This window comes from Martes martes, assembly GCF_963455335.1.
Source record: "Martes martes genome assembly, chromosome: 6".
Lineage (NCBI taxonomy): Eukaryota > Metazoa > Chordata > Mammalia > Carnivora > Mustelidae > Martes > Martes martes.
In genome coordinates this window covers 24,642,065-24,660,756 of record NC_137893.1, presented here as the reverse complement: position 1 = coordinate 24,660,756, position 18,692 = coordinate 24,642,065, and the positions used below count along the sequence as shown (strand labels likewise).

Sequence of the window (18,692 nt, the reverse complement as noted above, 5' to 3'; positions counted from 1 at the left end):
GGGAAATTGGAAGGGGAGGTGAACCATGAGAGACTATGGACTCTGAAAAACAACCTGAGGGTTTTGAAGGGGCGGGGGGTGGGAGGTTGGGGGAACCAGGTGGTGGGTATTAGGGAGGGCACAGATTGCATGGAGCACTGGGTGTGGTGAAAAAACAATGAATACTGTTACGCTGAAAATAATTAAAAATTAAAAATAAATAAATAAATAAATAAATAAATAAATATATAAATAAAAAATAAGCTGTCAGGTATTTAAATGAAAGGAATTTGTTCTGAGTACGGAAGATTTGCTTTATCAAAGAGAATTCTTGACTTTAAAGAACTTTAGTTACCCCTTATAATCTCCTCAGTTTAAACTACTGTTCACATGGTTTGGAAACCATGTAGTATGATTAGAAGAGAGGTACTAGGGGAGCCTAGATTTGTAGAAGACCAATTATAGACCCCTGGACATGGTACTCAAGGTGTTTCACAAGAACTGAGACAGTGAAGTATCTTTTGAAATTGACCTTCATAGAGCCTTCAAAATTTTCTTCAATTTTTGAAGAACAAGGAACAAAAAAGATCCTTTTTTTTTTTTTTTTTTTGAATGAACAGAATGGTTGCAGAGAAGATAGGCTTCAATTCAACACACAATTATCACATTTAAAAAACAATATACCGGGGCGCCTGGGTGGCTCAGTGGGTTAAGCCTCTGCCTTCGGCTCAGGTCATGATCCCAGGGTCCTGGGATCGAGCCCCACATTGGGTTCTCTGCTCAGCAGGGAGCCTGCTTCCCCCTCTCTGTCTGCCTCTCTGTGTACTTATGATCTCTCTCTCGGTCAAATAAATAAATAAAATCTTCAAAACAAAAACAAAACAAACAAAAAAACAATATACCATGGTCTAAAAAGGAAAAAGAAATTCCTCACCAAAAAGTTCAATAAAATGAAAATCTCAAAGTGCAAACCGGTGCAGAGACCATGAAGGTATTAGGGCTAACTGGAGAGGAAGGAAAATGCCTGATCATTCTTATTTCAAGAGAAGCTTCAGGCTGAACCGTTGTTTGGATATGCTGTTTTTATTTTGTGTGTGTGTGTGGGTTTTTTTTTTGTTGGTTTTTTTTTTTTTTTAATTAAATACTGCCACTGAAATCCAGTGCCTAATGGAGCAGATGGTGGAGGTCTTAGACTCTGGAACATTTATAGTGATGCTTCTGAATGCAAAACACCAAGAGTGTTTCACAAACTATGAAACAGAATTGATTTTGATGGGAGTAAAGCTTCCATTTTCTCTGAACTTGAACTGCATTGAAAGAAAGATGTGTGAATGATGCAAGGGAGCTGAGAAAAAGGAACACATTAAACATCATTTCCATAAAGTGAGTTTGCTAGAGCAAACAAATACTTGTTTATGTCGTTACAGTATGATTATATTTGTATGAAATACCATCTTCTTAACCTTATGTAAGATTTCATCAGAATAGCTTAAAGTATGTTAAAACTAATGATTAGAGAAAGCAGAAATTTGTCGAAAGGCAGTAAGTCTCGTTTTAAGGTGGGGCCAGGCTGTCAGCTAATTACTGAAATGTGGATCTAGTTACCAAATCCTGACTAGCTCTTTTTCTTAGGTATGTGGGTCTAACCTACGAGTGGCCAGTGCCAGGCACCCAGAAACTATACCAGGCCTGTGCCTTATGAGGTCTCCTCCTCCCCCAAGACCTAAAGTTCATCACAGACCACAGCAGGTATAGGTCAAGAGGAAAGAGGGATGTTGCCGTCACAGAGGGGCTCTCAAAGGCAATGGACCCGTCATCCTTCCACTAACATATGAATTCCAGTAAAGGAGAGGATTTAGTGAGATGCATCAAAGTAGACTATACACATAGAAAATAGAGCAATTTGAAGGTAAATAAAAATAAAAGGAATGCCCAAATGGTAATAAATCTCTAGAGGGAGATTTGAGATGCTCTATTATTTCATTTTATATCATCAATTCATTTCTTACTCTGGCTTCCTTTCCATGTGAATATATACTATATATTAAAGGTACCATACCATTTTCCCCCTACAAATCAGCAAGTCTGTCTCATGAAAATATGTGCTAGCCAAAAGTGTGATGGGGAGATAAGGCAGAATGCTCTTTGTCTCCCAGTATCTGTTATCTGTATCTTCGAGACTTTTGTCTGGGCACATGGCTACCCACAAGAAAGTTTATATTTCCTAGTCTCCCTTATAAGTAGGTGTGGCCATATAGTTAAATTCTGGCCAGTTGGTAAGCAGAACCATCCTAAGTGACTTTTGAGAAATGTCTTTAAAGAGGTGATACTGTATAGTTTATCATCCAAACTGGGACACTTGAGAGTAAAAGGGAATGCTAAAAAAAAAAAATTATCCTTTTTGAAACATGTATTTATTAACAATTGACTTTACTCTGTTGGTGGACTTGTTAACAAGTTCTATTCAAAAACTATTTTCAAAAATGAAATTTAAAAAGAAAGAAAGAAAAACATACATCCAGGTACATTAAAACAAAAAAGAACTTTATATTGATTATTTGAATATTAAAAAACAGCCAGTAGAATAATTATTCTTTTTTTTTTTTTAAGATTTTATTTATTTATTTGACAGAGGGAGACACAGTAAGAGAGGGAACACAAGAAGAGGGGTGGGAGAGGGAGAAGCAGGCTTCCCACTGAGCAGGGAACCTGATGCGGGTCTTGATTCCAGGACTCTGGGATCATGACCTGAGCCAAAGGCAGACACTTAACGAATGAGCCACGCAGGCACCCCAAGAATAATTATTCTTGGTATCTGTTTATATACTTTAACTCATTTCTTAGCCATATCTGTCCCTAAAACTATGTAACTGGTATTTCTCTGAAGAATGTGCTTTTATTTTATTTTTAAAAAGGTTTTAAGTAATCTCTACCCCCAACATGGGGATTCAACCAACAACCCAGAGATGAAAAGTCACACGCTCTACTGACCAAGCCAGGTGCCCCTGAAGAATGTGCTTTGAAAAATACAGCATTTTGGGGTGCCTGGGTGGCTCAGTTGGTTGAGTGTGTCTGCCTTTGGCTCAGGTCACGATCTCAGGGTCCTGGGATCAAGCCCCTTCTTGGGCCCCCTGCTTGTACGGAGACTGCTTCTCTCTCTCCTCTCTGCTTATACTCTCTTTCTTTCTCTCTCTCAAATGAATGGATAAAATCTTTTAAAAAAAGAATATATATATGTATATATATATAGTATTTAAGAATAAAACTGTCAGTAATATACTTCACAGGTGCATCTTATGACTAATTTTGAAATTATTGATAACTTCAACTGATTCTTATTGGTAGATCATAATATTTTTAACTGAGAAAATGCTCATTCTACAGATTCTGAGTTACCTGGGAAGCTCTGAGCAAATCTGCTAAATGGAAGAGAAACTCAATTCTAATTTTTAAAATATTGTAAAGTGTAACTATTCCAGCCCAAATATTTTCAAGGTACTGTCTTTTTGCTTCCTTCAGAGTACCTTTCTTTGACAAATGTTTTTATAAGACAAACCTTGTCAAATAAATTGCCTCTATGATTCTTCTGAGTGTTTTTACTAAAATTAGATGCTACAAAATCTAGGCCTTCTCAATTTCATTTTACTCATGTGTGTGTGTAATTTATTCAAAATAGCAGCCATACCAAAAGATTCTTCTTGCAAGGTGAGATATTCCAAAGAACAATTATAGAATTGTAAATTTTAATCTTGGGTAGCATCTGAGATCTTACTATTTATTTTGTTCTGTTCCTCCCTTGCTTTTGTAAGGAAAAATTCCAATGGAATTTTCATTCATTGTTTTCCCTGTAATTCCCTAAAGGGTTCATTATGTGTTCTATTTGTTGAAGACTTTAACATTTCTAATGGATTTTGAGCAAAATGTCACCAAAATCTTATGACTCATGTATAACAAAGTTAATACCATTGTTGGGTATAAAGATTTTGAAAATCTGGTTAATGGTAGGCAACAGAGACAGAAGGTACATATTGTTGTGCTGTATTTTTGTACTCAACATCAAAATCCTCAAAATTTTATAGTTTGAAGACTTGAACATTAAACATACTTGTAAATTTTTATAATAATACTTTCTATTTCATTTAATAGAATGTTAACACTTGTTAAGATGCGATTAGGAATTATGGGCACATTACAGTGAATTTCAACTGCTCCATAGTTTTCTCAGTGTACTAAGGACATTGTTTTTACCACAACACTGTGTGTGCCTCACCAACATGTGTACTTGTATTATTATTATAAACTAATATTGTTATCTCCTATGTAGAACTTTACTTATTTAAGTTATCTCTATACCCAGAGTGGGGCTTAAACTTATGACCCCGTGATCATGAGTCAGATGCTCTACTGACTGAGCCAGCTAAGCACCCCTTCCATGTTGTACTTTATTTTTTATATTATTTTTTTTGAATATTTTTAAAATTTATTTGACAGACAGAGATCACAAGTAGGCAGAGAGGCAGGCAGAGAGAGAGGAGGAAGCAGGCTCCCTGCCGAGCAGAGAGCCCGATACAGGGCTTGATCCCAGGACCCTGAGATCATGATCTGAGCCAAAGGCAGAGGCTTTAACCTACTGAGCCACCCAGGCGCCCCCCATGTTGTACTTTAAACTGAATTTCCAAGCTTACTCATAATGGCTTTATCTTTGATAGAGTATACTTCCAAAAGCTTTACCTTGGTCCCATGAGTGGGTGGAAAAAATGAAACATTTTTTTGAATTAACTAAAATGATTTAATACTTAAAGTACCAGGCTGGCACTCAACTAAAACTGTAATTATTTAACTGTTTGTAACGTTTTTCTTCTGCCAAGGGAGCCAACAAATATCAAGTGATTGCTTACCTTTTCCTATGTGCACATAAAAAACCTGTAGTCGAGAATGAGTGAAATTAATCTGGAAAAACAGACATTTGTCTACAAGTTAGGCTTCATTTTCTCAGCAGATTTGATGCTTCCTGTTTTCATGTGGTTAGTGATACCAGTATGGCCTCTGCAGTGGATAGTAAATGCCAGCATTTTGTGCAAATTACACATTCCTTATCAACTTTCTCAGCACTTTAAAAAATGAAATGTATAGTTTTAGCTTATTGCTGCCAAAAGGGTTTATTGCAAAAACAAAGTGCTGCCAAACAATAAAATAATTATAGGTTTATATTACACAAGCCAATGTGCTCAGTCTACTCTCTACCCTCTCCGATCGGTCTTGATTTCCCACAGGTACTTCACCGATACCCTACTTCCACCTTACTCTGTTTCCCACTGGACTTTGGGACTGGTATCTGGTAGCTTGGTGACTCTTGTAGGCCATAGTACATTTGGGAGATACACCAAGTGGCCAGCCAGGGCAGCAATGTCAAATACTTCTACACCCGATACAGGAAGAAGTTAACGGTTAATCTAGATATTCACTGCACTTTGTTCTATGAGCAACTGCCCCATGTTCTGTTCTTGATTGGGAGGTATATGAAAGGGTTGGGAAAAGAGATGAATTATTGCTGGTTGTCCTCCAGATTTAATATCTACATGAAAACATTCTCCACCGTACATGGGTCTCCCATTCTACTAGCCACACTAGACAAAAACTGAGGCAGAGGTTGGAAATATAAAGTAGACATCTATGAAACCCATCCTGACTCCTCCTAATGTAATTATTAGTAACTGTTCTCTGTTAAAAGAAGAAAATCCAGGACAAATGTTAAGTCATTTGGAATTCTGGGACAGTGGACTTACACTGAGACTCTCCTTAGCAAACGAGGATATACCCTCACTTGACCTTCTGTCTTCCTCCTCCTCCCCTCCTATTGACTGGAGGGAGAACACGATGGCAGCTATCCGGGCCCAAAACTACAGAGTAAGATAGGGATGGCAGAGCAGTAAGACAGAAAATGCCTTTGCTCCTGACTTCGGAGAATCAATCCAAGACTACGCTGCCTAATCCTGGATGTTTTTACATGAGAAAGAATAAATCCTATCTTGTTTCGGCCACTGTTATTTTATAACTAAATCTAACTCAAATTCATATACAAGGAATATCTCTACAATCTTTCTAGAGAGCAGCTTGGCAGTATGTATCAAGAATGCTAAAAATGTCTAAACCCTTTGAGCCACTTTTAGGTACTTATCTGAAGAAAATAATCTGGAAGGAGGGATACTACTGCGTAAAGATGTTTACTGCAGATGTGTTTATGACAATAAAAAATTAGAAGCAACTTAAGTTCCTAAAATGAGACATTTGTTAAATAAATATTACATCTAAATAATTGAATATTATGCAACCATTAACAAGTTTGTGAAAAATGTTAGTAACATGGGAAAATACCCACATCATAATATGAAGTAGGAAAAAATAGGATTATACATGTAAGTTCTCACCTAAGTTACAAAAAATTCCCATATATAAAGGTAGGAGTAAGCAAGCAAAAAGCTTGAAAGGAAATACATCACAATATTAATAACAGTGATTAACTCTGGATAGTGAGGTAATACAGGTACTATCTGTTTATATATATATTCTCTGTGTTAACTATTTAACAGTATTCTATAATGAACAAATCATTATAACCAGAAAAAAAACCAAATTAATTTCAAAATTCTTTGCTCGCATTTACCAGCTTTACTGGCGTTGACACTGCCACCACCATCATTACAATTTTACTGAGCATCTCCATGTGGGGAGCTGGGGCAGCGGGGTGCACAGACCTCCACACCTGAAAGTCATCCAGACACGAGTAACCTGCCCGCCATTACCTTGGTGTTCTGTAGCAACGCTAGTCCGTTGCAGGCATTTGCTAGAAGAAAGTCTCCGCTCAGGATAGCTATTTTATTTCCAAATTGCATGTCTTTCAGTGGTCCATCAGAAGACTGCAGCTCATTTAAATTTACTATGCCACGATGCACGAGGAGAGCAGTATGGATAAGCTCTGTGATCTCTGCCAAACTTCTTTGACTGAAACATGAAGGTGAGACTTGGCTGAGTGTCAAGAATACCACCATATCAGTAATGGAAGACTTCAGTGTTCAACAACAAACTATTTCAGTGACTAGTTCCTCTCTCTTTTTGAAAGGTTATTCCTTTTTAATGAAGTTTTTAATAGAGTCCTCTCCACTGAGCAGTTTGGGATCTATAAGTAGATCTTGACATGTTCCTTCCCTAGAACATTCCTCTCCCTCCCTCTCATGAATAACCAGGACTCCCAGAGAGAAGCTGCTAGTGGAGCGACCCTCTACAGTTCCATTTAGATACTCTGCTACCAGCATACCCTTCCCACCTCCGCAATTTTAGGATTTCTGAAATTCCCTTCTAGTACCTAAAGAAACTCCAGTTTAAGGGGGACCATAAACCTTGTCAGGCATTAAGTTAAACACTTTCATACGTTATCTTTTTTAATTCTAATCCAAAGCTATGGGATTTGAAGATGAATAAAATGTGGTCTCTTTCTTCAAAGACCTTACATATCAGAATAAAAACCAAGATATATACCTACAGTAGCGAATAAAACAGAGAAGGCCCTGGAGAAGTTTATAGTATAGTACTGTCTCAGATGGGATGTCAAGAAATGCTTTTCTTTTCTTTTCTTTTTTTTAAGATTTTACATACTTATTTGAGAGAGAAAGGAGAGAGAGAGGGAAAGAGCACTAGAGGGGGTTACAGGGGGAGGGGCAGATGGAGAGGGAGAAGCAGGCTTTCAGCCGAGCAGGGAGCCTGACTTGGGGCTCGATCCCAGGACCCCAGGAAGCCAGGACCCTGGGATCCAGGACTCCGTGTTCATGACCCCAGCTGAAGGCAGATGCTGACCAACTGAGCCACCCAGGTGTCCCAAAATGTTTCTTTTCTTATACTTTTCTATACTTTGTACATTTTCTACAATGACAACACCATTATTTTAAAATCATAAAAGCCTAAACAATTACTAAAATATTTAAATTTCATAACCATCCTATGGTAGGTATTACTAACTCCTTTTTATAGGTGAGAAAATCGTTGCACACCGTTAAATGACTTTCCCAAAGGCATACAGTAATATAGAGCTGGAAATCTGTTGGAATTGGTTACAGATGCCTTCATGTGAATCACACCACTTGGTTTCCATGCTCCTGTGTTGTCCTTTCCACCCTGACTCGGCTTAGCCATGTGACTGAATCATACTTCGTGACATCCATGTCACATCTCCTCCTTGATTAACTCTGAGTTGATTAGCTGATTTGCCTGGTCAGCTGGATGTCAGCAAATGTGGGACAAAGAAGATGGGTGAGTATTTTTGCATCGGGGACTACTCTCTTGGAATGCTGTCCTGATGCCACATGTGAAGAAGCCTCATCTGGCTTCCTTGAGAATGAAAGACAACATGGAGGGAAGAAAGCCCAGCTTTCCTACCCACGCTCACCCTCCAGCTGACCTACCAGCTAAATGCAGCCACATAAACAAATCCAGGAGAAACTAGCAGAGGATCAGTCCAGCCAACCCACAGAACTATGAAAAGTAAAATGTTTCCTGCTTTAAGCCACCAAGTTTTGGGGCATTTGTTATGCGACAGATAACTGATAGGGACTTCAAAATCCAACCTATTTCCACTATACCAGGGGGCTCCCTAGATTGCCAGTTGCAAGATTTTAAGATTTTCTCTGAAGAAGGTGAATTTGTGCTGGCCCTTGAATGACAGGTATGATTTCTACAGCTGGAGAGAAGGGGCAGACACAACAGTAGGAATTAGTAACCCCAGGATGAGGAAGAATAGGAATCAAGGTTGGGTGAAGGCAAGAGGGGAAAACATGACCAGAGGGTGAGGAGGCCATTTTGGTAAGAGTATAGGGTCTGTGTGGATAAGTGAGAAGCAGGACTCTAGAGCTAGATTACAGCAAGTTAGAGGGTCTGTATTTTGTTACACAGGCAATGTTTTTGAGAAGGAGGGATGATATATTTTTTTAAAGTGATTTAGGAAAAATATTCTGAAAGTGATATGTAGAAAAATCTGAAAAAGTAGACAGTGAAAGTAGAGAATCAGTGAGGGAGGAAGCTATTACAAAGGCCCAAGGGAAATGGAACAAAAGGGCTTGACCTAAAGGTCAAATTTAAGCATTTGAACTAGGACAACCTTAAACATGGAGACAAATAAATATAAAATAATCAAATAATAAATATGAGACTTTTTAATCCTAAATTAAAGACTACTGAGAAGTTAACAGAAAACACTTAAAGACAAACAAAAGGAGCTAACATTTAGAATGAGGCTTTACAAAAGTAACTGGAAGAAAATTTTCTCTCAAGAAAAATACGGTACTAGTTTAAACAACTATGACACAACAGTTACATAAAGGTACAATTTTATAAGATTAAGGAGCCAAATAACTGGGCATCTATAAAAGAAAAATCACATTTTTAGGGTGCCTGGGTGGCTCAGTGGGTTAAAGCCTCTGCCTTTGGCTCAGGTCATGATCCCAGGGTCCTGGGATCGAGCCCCACATTGGGCTCTCTGCTCAGCAGGGAGCCTGCTTCCCTTCATCTCTCTCTGCCTGCCTCTCTGCCTACTTGTGATCTCTGTCTGTCAAATAAATAAAATCTTAAAAAAAAAGAAAAATCACATTTTTAATTTCTTTTGTTAAAAAAAAGTAAAAGAATATGTAAAAATGACCCAGTGGATATAAGGTACTTGATTACAAACTGGGGGAGTAGGAGAACATGAACCAGTGAGTTAACTAGCTTCTAAATAAAGAATATATTCATAGTGTAGATGGAAACCTCACTACATCCCAAAGAAAATCACCAATGATAGAGGCTTAGAAGACTACTGAGAAGTTAAAAGAAAACTTTTAAAAACTAACAAAAGGAGTTAACATTTAAAATTATCCTTTAGGGCGCCTGGGTGGCTCAGTTGGTTGGGCAACTGCCTTCAGCTCGGGTCATGATCCTGGAGTCCCGGGATCGAATCCCACATCAGGCTCCCAGCTCCATGGGGAGTCTGTTTCTCCCGCTGACCTCTCTCCTCTCATGTTCTCTCTCTCATTCTCTCTCTCTCTCTCAAATAAATAAATAAAATCTTTAAAATTATCCTTTAAAAAAGTAACTAAAAGAAAGGAGTAAAAACATATTTTATTAGTATCTTGTTCACTAATTTATAATACCAACACTGTAAAAATCCATAAAAAAGTCACGTTTCACAAAAATCACACAATGGGACTGTCAGCAAAGTGTATAACTTAGGAAGGGTTAAGCACTGGACAGATGTTTCATTCAGTCAGCTTATGAAAGAACATAATAACCACGTATGCAAGAAGTTGTAGGTGTTTTGAATTACTCCGAGGCTGAAACCAAATAATTGTGAGCTTTTAAAGAAAAACATCTATAATCATAAAACAGCATTCATTAAATAAATAGCAATCTTTAAATGCCACGTGGTCAGAATCAACAAAAACAATTGTAATAGTAAAAGTGAAAAGCCATAATTTGTACAGTACGCCCCATTTACAAAGAACTTTCCTTTATATTATCTACTTGTGATTCTAATTACAGCAGGTCTAGGGAGGTTAAATACTTGATCAAGAACAAAGGACAAAGATCAAGGACAAAGCTGGAACTCAGAGCCACCTTGTCATAATGACCAATGATAATTTAAAATGTTTATTTGCAAATGAACAGTAAATGAGAAGGGAAAAAAGGCCCAAGTTACCAATGTTACCAACACTGGTATATGCCCACCAAAACTTGTCTAATTTTTATCCCTTGTTCTAAGCACTACAGAAGAGAATTTTCCTTTCTTTCTTTTTTTTATTTAAGATTTTATGTATTTATTTGACAGAAAAAGAGAGAGACAGCACAAGCAGGGGAGCAGCAGAGGGAGAGGGAGAAGCAGGCTCCCTGTAGGGAGCCCAATGTGAGGCTGGATCCCAGGACCCTGGGATTAAGACCTGAGCAGAAAGCAGACGCTTAACCAACTGAACTACGCAGGCGCTCCAGAAGAGGATTTTCTAGGAGAAAATAAATTATAAATACATTTGACTCCTTTTGTTCAAAATAACTTGGAAAAGTAATCAACTTGTTTCCCAATCATTTGATCAGAACCAACTCAAGTGATTTAGCCAGTCAGGAAATCTGGATAACAGTTCTACTTCTGCCTATGACATCACACAGTGCAGGGGCAGATCTCTTAAACTCTGAGGTGCGCAGTCTTCTCATCACTGAAGGAGAAACAATTCCTTCTAGTTCCCAAATCCTATGATTCAGGGATTGATTGACTGACTGATTGATTTTAAAGATTTTATTTATTTATTTGACAGACAGAAAGCACAAGCAGGGGAAGTGGCAGGCAGGGGGAGAAGCAGCAGCAGGCTCCCTGCTGGGCAAGGAGCTCGATGTGGGGGGCGGGGGGGACTAGATCCCAGGACCCTAGGATCACAACCAGAGCCAACCGAATGAGCCACCCAGGTGCCCCCGATTCAGGGATTTAAAAGTTACCTAGACTGTCAGTTAACAGTTACAAAGAGACCAAAATATTGCTATTAATACTACTTTTTTAATAGAAAATAGACATGAAATGATTTGTCATCTTTGAAATCTGTCCTGCAATTCCACTATCCGGTAGTGTACTCTCAATTTCTAAGATTTTATCATCAGATAAACAACTCCAGATCACATTATGCCAGAGTATAATTTAGCGTATAGCAGAGAAGTAGTGACAGTATGAAAGAATCTGGGAAATTTTTCTTCTCATTATCTTATTCCTGTTTTAGCCAACCAAAGCAATCTAGTAAACTTTCAACATACTGGGTTTTAAAAATTATCTTAAATAAAAGTCTTCATGCCATTTTATGTACATATATTTTCGTACTCTTGGGTATTTTTCATGCTAAATCTTGATTGGAAAAGAGTCACAAATGAATACCACTTATGTTAAATAATCAGAGTAGGGAAGTAATTACCACATTGAATGATACTGAGGATTAATCAATGTTTCTACAAAAAATTTCACCAAATCACTTTCTTTCAGTTACATTAAACAACTTCATCTGTTCTGGTCCGTTTTTTCCCCAACATTTCTCCAAATTTTTTTAGCATCCTAGGTTTTAGACGTAATGATAGCAGCCATTGCTAGTCACCTATCCATTTTTTTTTTAATTTATTTATTTGTTAGAGAGAGAGAGCGAGCGAGCACAGGCAGACAGAGTGGTAGGCAGAGGCAGAGGGAGAAGCAGGCTCCCCGCCGAGCAAGGAGCCCGATGTGGGACTCGATCCCAGGACGCTGAGATCACGACCTGAGCCGAAGGCAGCTGCTCAACCAACTGAGCCACCCAGGCGTCCCATTACCTATCCATTTTTATGTTCCTCACTCCCAGTGTATCTTTGATTATATATGGAGTGACAATGGACTCACTTAAAAATACCTCTCCAAGATCCTCTGAGGCCAGCAGTGATCATGTAGTACAGTCTGGCCAAAGACTGTAAGCAGAAATCTACTAGGAGGAGCTTCTGAGACATCTCCTGAGTTCCTGAGGTTAGGAGACAGAGTCAGTTGGTGTGTACTTTTGGCAATTTGGGCTTACCCCTTCTTCCTGTCTGGAAGATGGCCCAAATACCTTCCTGCCTAGAGGATGGCCCAGAAGAGACCTAAAGATCCTAAAGGGGGCCCCCAACCTAAGGACGGTAGGGCAGAAAGAACAGAGAAGCTCGGGGCCCTAATGACTTACTTCTTCGAGGGCTATACCAGCTCTGATGTGCCCACCTCTAGACTTCTTGTTAGTGGAGATAAACACTGCATTCTTTTAAGCTACTGTTGTTAGAGTTCTGTTATATGCAGTCAATAGCTTCCTGAAAGCTATGGTTAGTAAAAATTATACCACAAAAGATGGCAAAGATATTTTATGTTCATATTTATGCACTCTGGTTTTATTCACTTAGTATTTCTTAGAGGGCACCTGGCTGGTTTGGTTGGTGGAATGTGTGATTCTTGGTCTTGGGGCCATGAATTGGAGCCCTACACTGGGTGTAAAGATTACTTAAAAATTTTTAAAAGTTTAAAAAAATATTATCTCTTGGAGATAGTTCTACATCATTTACAGAGAATCTCCCTGTTCTACTTACCATTTCTACAGAAGTCCACTGTATGGGTGAGCCACACAACTTTTTTCTTTCCCATACAACTTTTGTTGCTACAGGGTGAGTGATAAATGTATTTTTGTATGAAGAATTTTTAGGACTCAGTCCAAGTCTTCCCGTACTTTCCTAGAGTTAACCCCTTCTGTGCTCAAAAGTCTCTGAACAGAGCTGTTATTTACTGTACTATCCTATAATTATTTCTTTAGCCATCTCTCTTCCTGCTATCCTTCTCCCTCACTACACTGTAAATTATACTGTCCCATTTCTCTAGGCTGCCTACAAATGTTTGTTAAATGAATAACTCTAATTAGCAGTCAATTTTATAAAGGTATAGTGGATTATTATGATTCTTAGTTTCAGAAGGGAAGGATAATATCAACTACAAAGTCAGGTTCATAGAATCAGAGCTCAAAGTGACCCCAGAGGTCAATTAAGCTCAATTAGCCCCATCCAGGGATGAGTATAACTACCTCACAGGAACCAGGTCTGCTGATAAGCAGTTTTAATTATTAGAAATTGTTCTTTATATTAACTTGAAATCTTTTCAAATGTTTTACATGTTTAAGCTGGAGTTAAAACAGTAGAAGGGTCAATTGTGTTTCACTACACAGGCAAGGGAGATAAATGACAATGAAGCCTTCTTTCCCTTTATTTTTTTTTTCCTTTTTCTTCCTCCTTCCCTCCTTGCTTTCCTTCTTTTTGAGAGGTTAAAATATAGCAAAGAAAAGTACAGATAATAATATAACAAATACACAGTATTCCATTTGGAAATAACAAAGGTTTACACTTTGTCATTTTTAACTGTTTTTAAAGATGCATTTTTTAAAAAACCTTTTTATTCTGAGAATTTTTAAATATACCGAAGTGGAAAATCTGGCATAAAGAACCTCTGTGGACTCTAATCTTGCTTCAGCCGTACCTTTCACTCTTCTTGCCAACTATTTTGAAGTAAATGCCAGGTATCATCTCATTTCATCTGAAAATACTTCAAATATCCTATTTTTTTAAATGCCTAAGAGCAATTATGGTTCCAACTTACTAAATTATTTATTACTAGAAATGAAAAAGATCAGAAATTAATTACTAAATTATTACTTTGAACCAATTAACTACTGCATGCTAAGTATTTCATGAAAAATAATTTTGCAAGCATAACAATAATTCAGTTAACAGATTAATAAATAAAATAATGTCAAACTCACAACAGCTTCTGAGGTAAGCATTATTATCTCTACCATACAGAAGGGAGATGGGCTGGCAGGCTAACTGACTTGCTCAAGTTCATATAGCTAGTGAAATACAGAGCCACAAGCTTGGGACTCTCTGATTTCTAAAGCCCAGGCTCTTTGCATATCAGTGGAAAACTAAGAAAAATCCCAAATACAAAATGTACAAAATTGAGGGTTTTCTAAAAGTATTAAGCTGGTAGGCAAGAGTTATTTATCTAAAATCAAAAATTTTTTTTAACTAGAAAACTTACTTTTATGATGTGAGAATAAATTTGAAAATTTCAAAGAAACTTTTGGAAAAAGAAAAGGCCTGCCATTTTAGATTTCAAAACTTATAATTTTATTGCAACTTCAAAAAGTATAGTAATATCATGAGAAAAAACTAATAGATTAGTGGAATGGAATCCAGAAAGAGATCCAAATGTATTTGGAAAACTACTGATGGTAAAGATAACATTTCAAATTGTTAGGAAAAAGATGGATTATTTCTACAGAGGATGTTAGCACAAATGGCTGTCAGTTCAGGGAAAAAAATAATAAAGTTATATACCTACCTTGCATCATAGATAAAAATATATTTAGATAGATTAAATATCTAAATGTGAAAAACTATAAATTTAGGAAACCATTCTTCTGATCTTGGGGGGAGAAAGCCTTGTAAAATAAAATGGGAAGTCAGGAAGCCATAAGAAAAATAATGGATAAATTTGAGGAGTTAGAATGTACAAAAATGTTTATTAGTGAAATAAAACATAAAAAAAGACTCAGGCAAATAGAGACTTGAAATAAAGTATTTGCAACACACACAGAAGACAAAAGATTATATTCAAAATATGTGTGGAACTTACTGGACAAGAAATTAATAAGAAACAGATAAACAGCTCAAGCGAAAAATAGGAAACGGATATGAAGAGGTAATTTCAGAAGAAATACAAATGGCCAAAAAAAAAAAAAACCCCATATAAAATGATGCTCAACTTCACTAATAATTTGAAAAAGGAGTATTATAAAAATGAGATAATATTTTTAGTCCATTAGCTTTGCAAAAATAGAAAAGATAGAAATGAGTAAGTAGGAAGATGAAGACACATGTAATCCATCACTCTGGTCCTCCACTTAAAACCTGCCAGAGGCTCCCCATCTCATTCAGGGTAGATGCCAAAGTCCCTATAATGGACTCCAAGGTCCAACACAATCTGTCCCAGTTCCTCTACCTCCTTACCCCTCTGAATTCATGTTACCCTCTTTCCTCCTTGCCCACTCTTCTCCAGCTACAATACTTCTCTTTGACTTTCCTTGAACATGCCAAGGCTGTTCTTGCCACAGTACCTTTGCCCCTTCCTCTGTCTGTACCAGTCTTCCCTTATGTATCTAACAAAACTTAGTCACTTGCTTCCTTTAGGTCCCCACAAAGTATACCTGCTCAGAAAGCCTTCTTTGACCACTTCACTATAGCAGTGACCCTCCCATACCCACCAGACGTCCCTACTCCACTTCCTGCTTCCCCCCAACCCCCCCATTGCACTTCTAGTCCTCTGACATGCTAGCTGTTTTGTCTGTGTTTTGTTTCCCTCTTCACAGCCCCACAGAAAGGAAGCTCCAGAAGGACAAATGGGGATTAATGGAGAAAAGCACGTAAAAGCAAAAAAATTCTTTAACCCATTTTTTTTTTAAGATTTCATTTATTTATTTATTTTTAAAAGATTTATTTATTTATTTATTTGACAGACAGAGATTACAAGTAGGCAGAGAGGCAGGCAGAGAGAGAGGAGGAAGCAGGCTCCCTGCAGAGCAGAGAGCCCAATGCGGGGCTCGATCCCAGGACCCTGGGATCATGACCTGAGCCGAAGGCAGAGGCTTTAACCCACTGAGCCACCCAGGCGCCCCGAAAGATTTCATTTATTTATTTGACAGACAGAGATCACAATTAGGCAGAGAGGCAGGCAGAGAGAGAGGAAGGGAAGCAGGCTCCCTGCTGAGCAGAGAGCCCGACGACCCACGACGCGGGGCTCAATCCCAGGACCCTGGGATCATGACCTGAGCCGAAGGTAGAGGCTTTAACCCACTGAGCCACGCAGGCGCCCTGAGCAAAAGATTCTTAAAATATACTTTAGGTGTGCCTGGGTGGTACAGTTGGTTAAGGATCCAACTCTTGGTTTCAACTCAGGTCATGATCTCGGAATTGTAAGACTGAGCCCTGCATCAGGCTCTGCACTTAGCACAGAGTCATCTTTAAAAATAATACTTAAAAAAAACCCCCAAATATCAAAAATATCAAGCCATATGAACTATAATAGAAAGGAAAAGTATATGTTTTTAATGTCAGGTAAAAGAATCTTTCTTGCTGATAACCTTTAATCATAACTGTTAAATACTGATTTTTGGATAAGTGCGCCAGACCCAAAGATCCAAGAAGTTCATTCAATTCATTGCAATAATTACAAAAACATAATAATTTTCTTATTCTGCCATTTACTCATGTTGAAAACCTAAGTGAAGATGGAACTTTGAATTTTGAATTTGCCACGATCACAGGATTCAAAATGAATGTTGTTTCATTCCTACATTTGGATATGAGAAATCTGATTAAAAACAGGCTAATCTGAAACCAGAAATCTCAATCACTAAAAGCAAAATGCCAAAGCTGTAGGCCCTAGTAACGATGACCTCCAAATAGAGATTGAATCAGAGGTTCAAGGGCTGTACAGAATAACCAGGTCTTATTTCCAGCTCTGACCACACACGCTAAGCAATCACTGAAAATGCTGAGGGCTCTGTGTCTCTTTTAGGAAAACTCACCTGAAAATGTAAGTTAGAGGCCGGTCTCATTCAAGGAGATTCAGTATCTGAATCTATGTTAAAATCTTGCCATGACATGAAAATATAAGATACAGAAGTATGTGTGTGGCGGGATAGGGGGAGACAAAAATCCTTAAGTAGTATTTCAACAGAAACCTTTACTTATTTATTTTTTTAAAAAGATTTTTATTTATTTATTTATTTGACAGAGATAGAGTACAAGTAGGCAGAGCAGCAGGCAGAGGGAGAAGTGGGCTCTCCGCTGAGCAGGGAGCTGGATGCGGGGCTGGATCCCAGGACCTTGGAATCATGACCTGAGCCAAAGGCAGACTCTTAACTGACCAAGCCACCCAGGAGTCCTCAATAGAAACCTTTAAAACAAAGTTCTCTCAGGGTGCCTGGATGGCTCAGTTGGTTGAACATCTGCCTCTTGATCTAAGCTCAGGCCTTGATCTTGGGGTCATGAGTTCAAGCCCTGTGTTGGGCTCCATGCTGGGCATGGATCTTACTTAAAATAAATAAGCAAATAAATAAAAATAAAACAAAGTCCTCCCATGTGTAATTCTGAATTACTGGTAGTTTTGCAGAAATATAATTTTAAAATAATCCCAGCTTAACACAAAGACTTCCGTCTCTTGATTTTTTTCTAGAAAGCAAGCTTAGTATATTTTAGATTTTTAAGTAAAAACTGTATATATTTAACATGTACAACATAATGTTTTGATAAACATATACACACTGAAATAATTACTATGGTCAAGCTAATTAACATGCCCATCTCCTCACAGTTACTCCCCCCTCTTTTTTTTTTTTTTTTTTAAAGAAAGCTCAGTATTGATGTGTTCTGTAATTAGTTCCCTCCATACCTGTCAACCAATCTACAAAGAAAGGAGCTGCCTTCAGCCGTGGCAGTCATACTTGAGAAAGCAGACGATGTTGAGATTCGGTAAGGAGTCACCGCAGCTATTACTAGAAATTAGCCAACCGAAACAAAATCTGCAATACATTTTTTCTTTATGCACGAACAGGACAAGGCTCTACTTAGTGATCAACTAACACTGAAACTAGTAAAGCATAACCAAGCCAGGTGACTTACTGTATTTAAGAACATTAAAAAAAAAACCAAACCCATCATTTTGAATAACTAGACACAAACTTGACTGTCAACACATAATTATCCTGCAGGTCAATGAGATGTTTATGATGAGGTGGGAGAAAGCGTGGCCAGCGAATATTCTCTGCTCTCTGAACATAGTTTAAGCTGGGTTGTTTTCTGCCAGAGAAGCAAAGGGAAAGAGTAGCTAGGCATCCTTATCTAGGTCTCGAAAAGTACTTTTTCGTTTGGGTATCACAAAAGGGGTTAAAAATACTCTAGACTTCCAAAAAAAAAAAAAAAAAAAAAAGCCTAACAAGACATCTGGGTGCTGTGACTGTCACTGTCAGGGCAGCCCTCGGAGGGAATGCCCATATCAATTCGGTTTATCAGATGGACAGCTGATCAACATTAAACAGACTTGCTCTGGGCAGACTGAGCTGAGCTCC

The 18,692-nt window shown here is 38.0% G+C and overlaps 1 protein-coding gene across 5 annotated transcripts in view; it reads right to left on the bottom strand.

The window, feature by feature from the left end:
* PDSS2 (decaprenyl diphosphate synthase subunit 2) overlaps nucleotides 1-18,692 on the bottom strand; it is a 270,703-nt gene that overhangs the window by 108,052 nt on the left and 143,959 nt on the right. For all 5 annotated transcript variants that reach the window (XM_080805612.1, XM_080805613.1, XM_080805611.1 and 2 more), the window contains exon 3: nucleotides 6,783-6,981. In XM_080805612.1, the coding sequence (XP_080661738.1) occupies nucleotides 6,783-6,981 (199 nt within the window). The remainder of the gene's footprint in view (nucleotides 1-6,782; nucleotides 6,982-18,692) is intronic.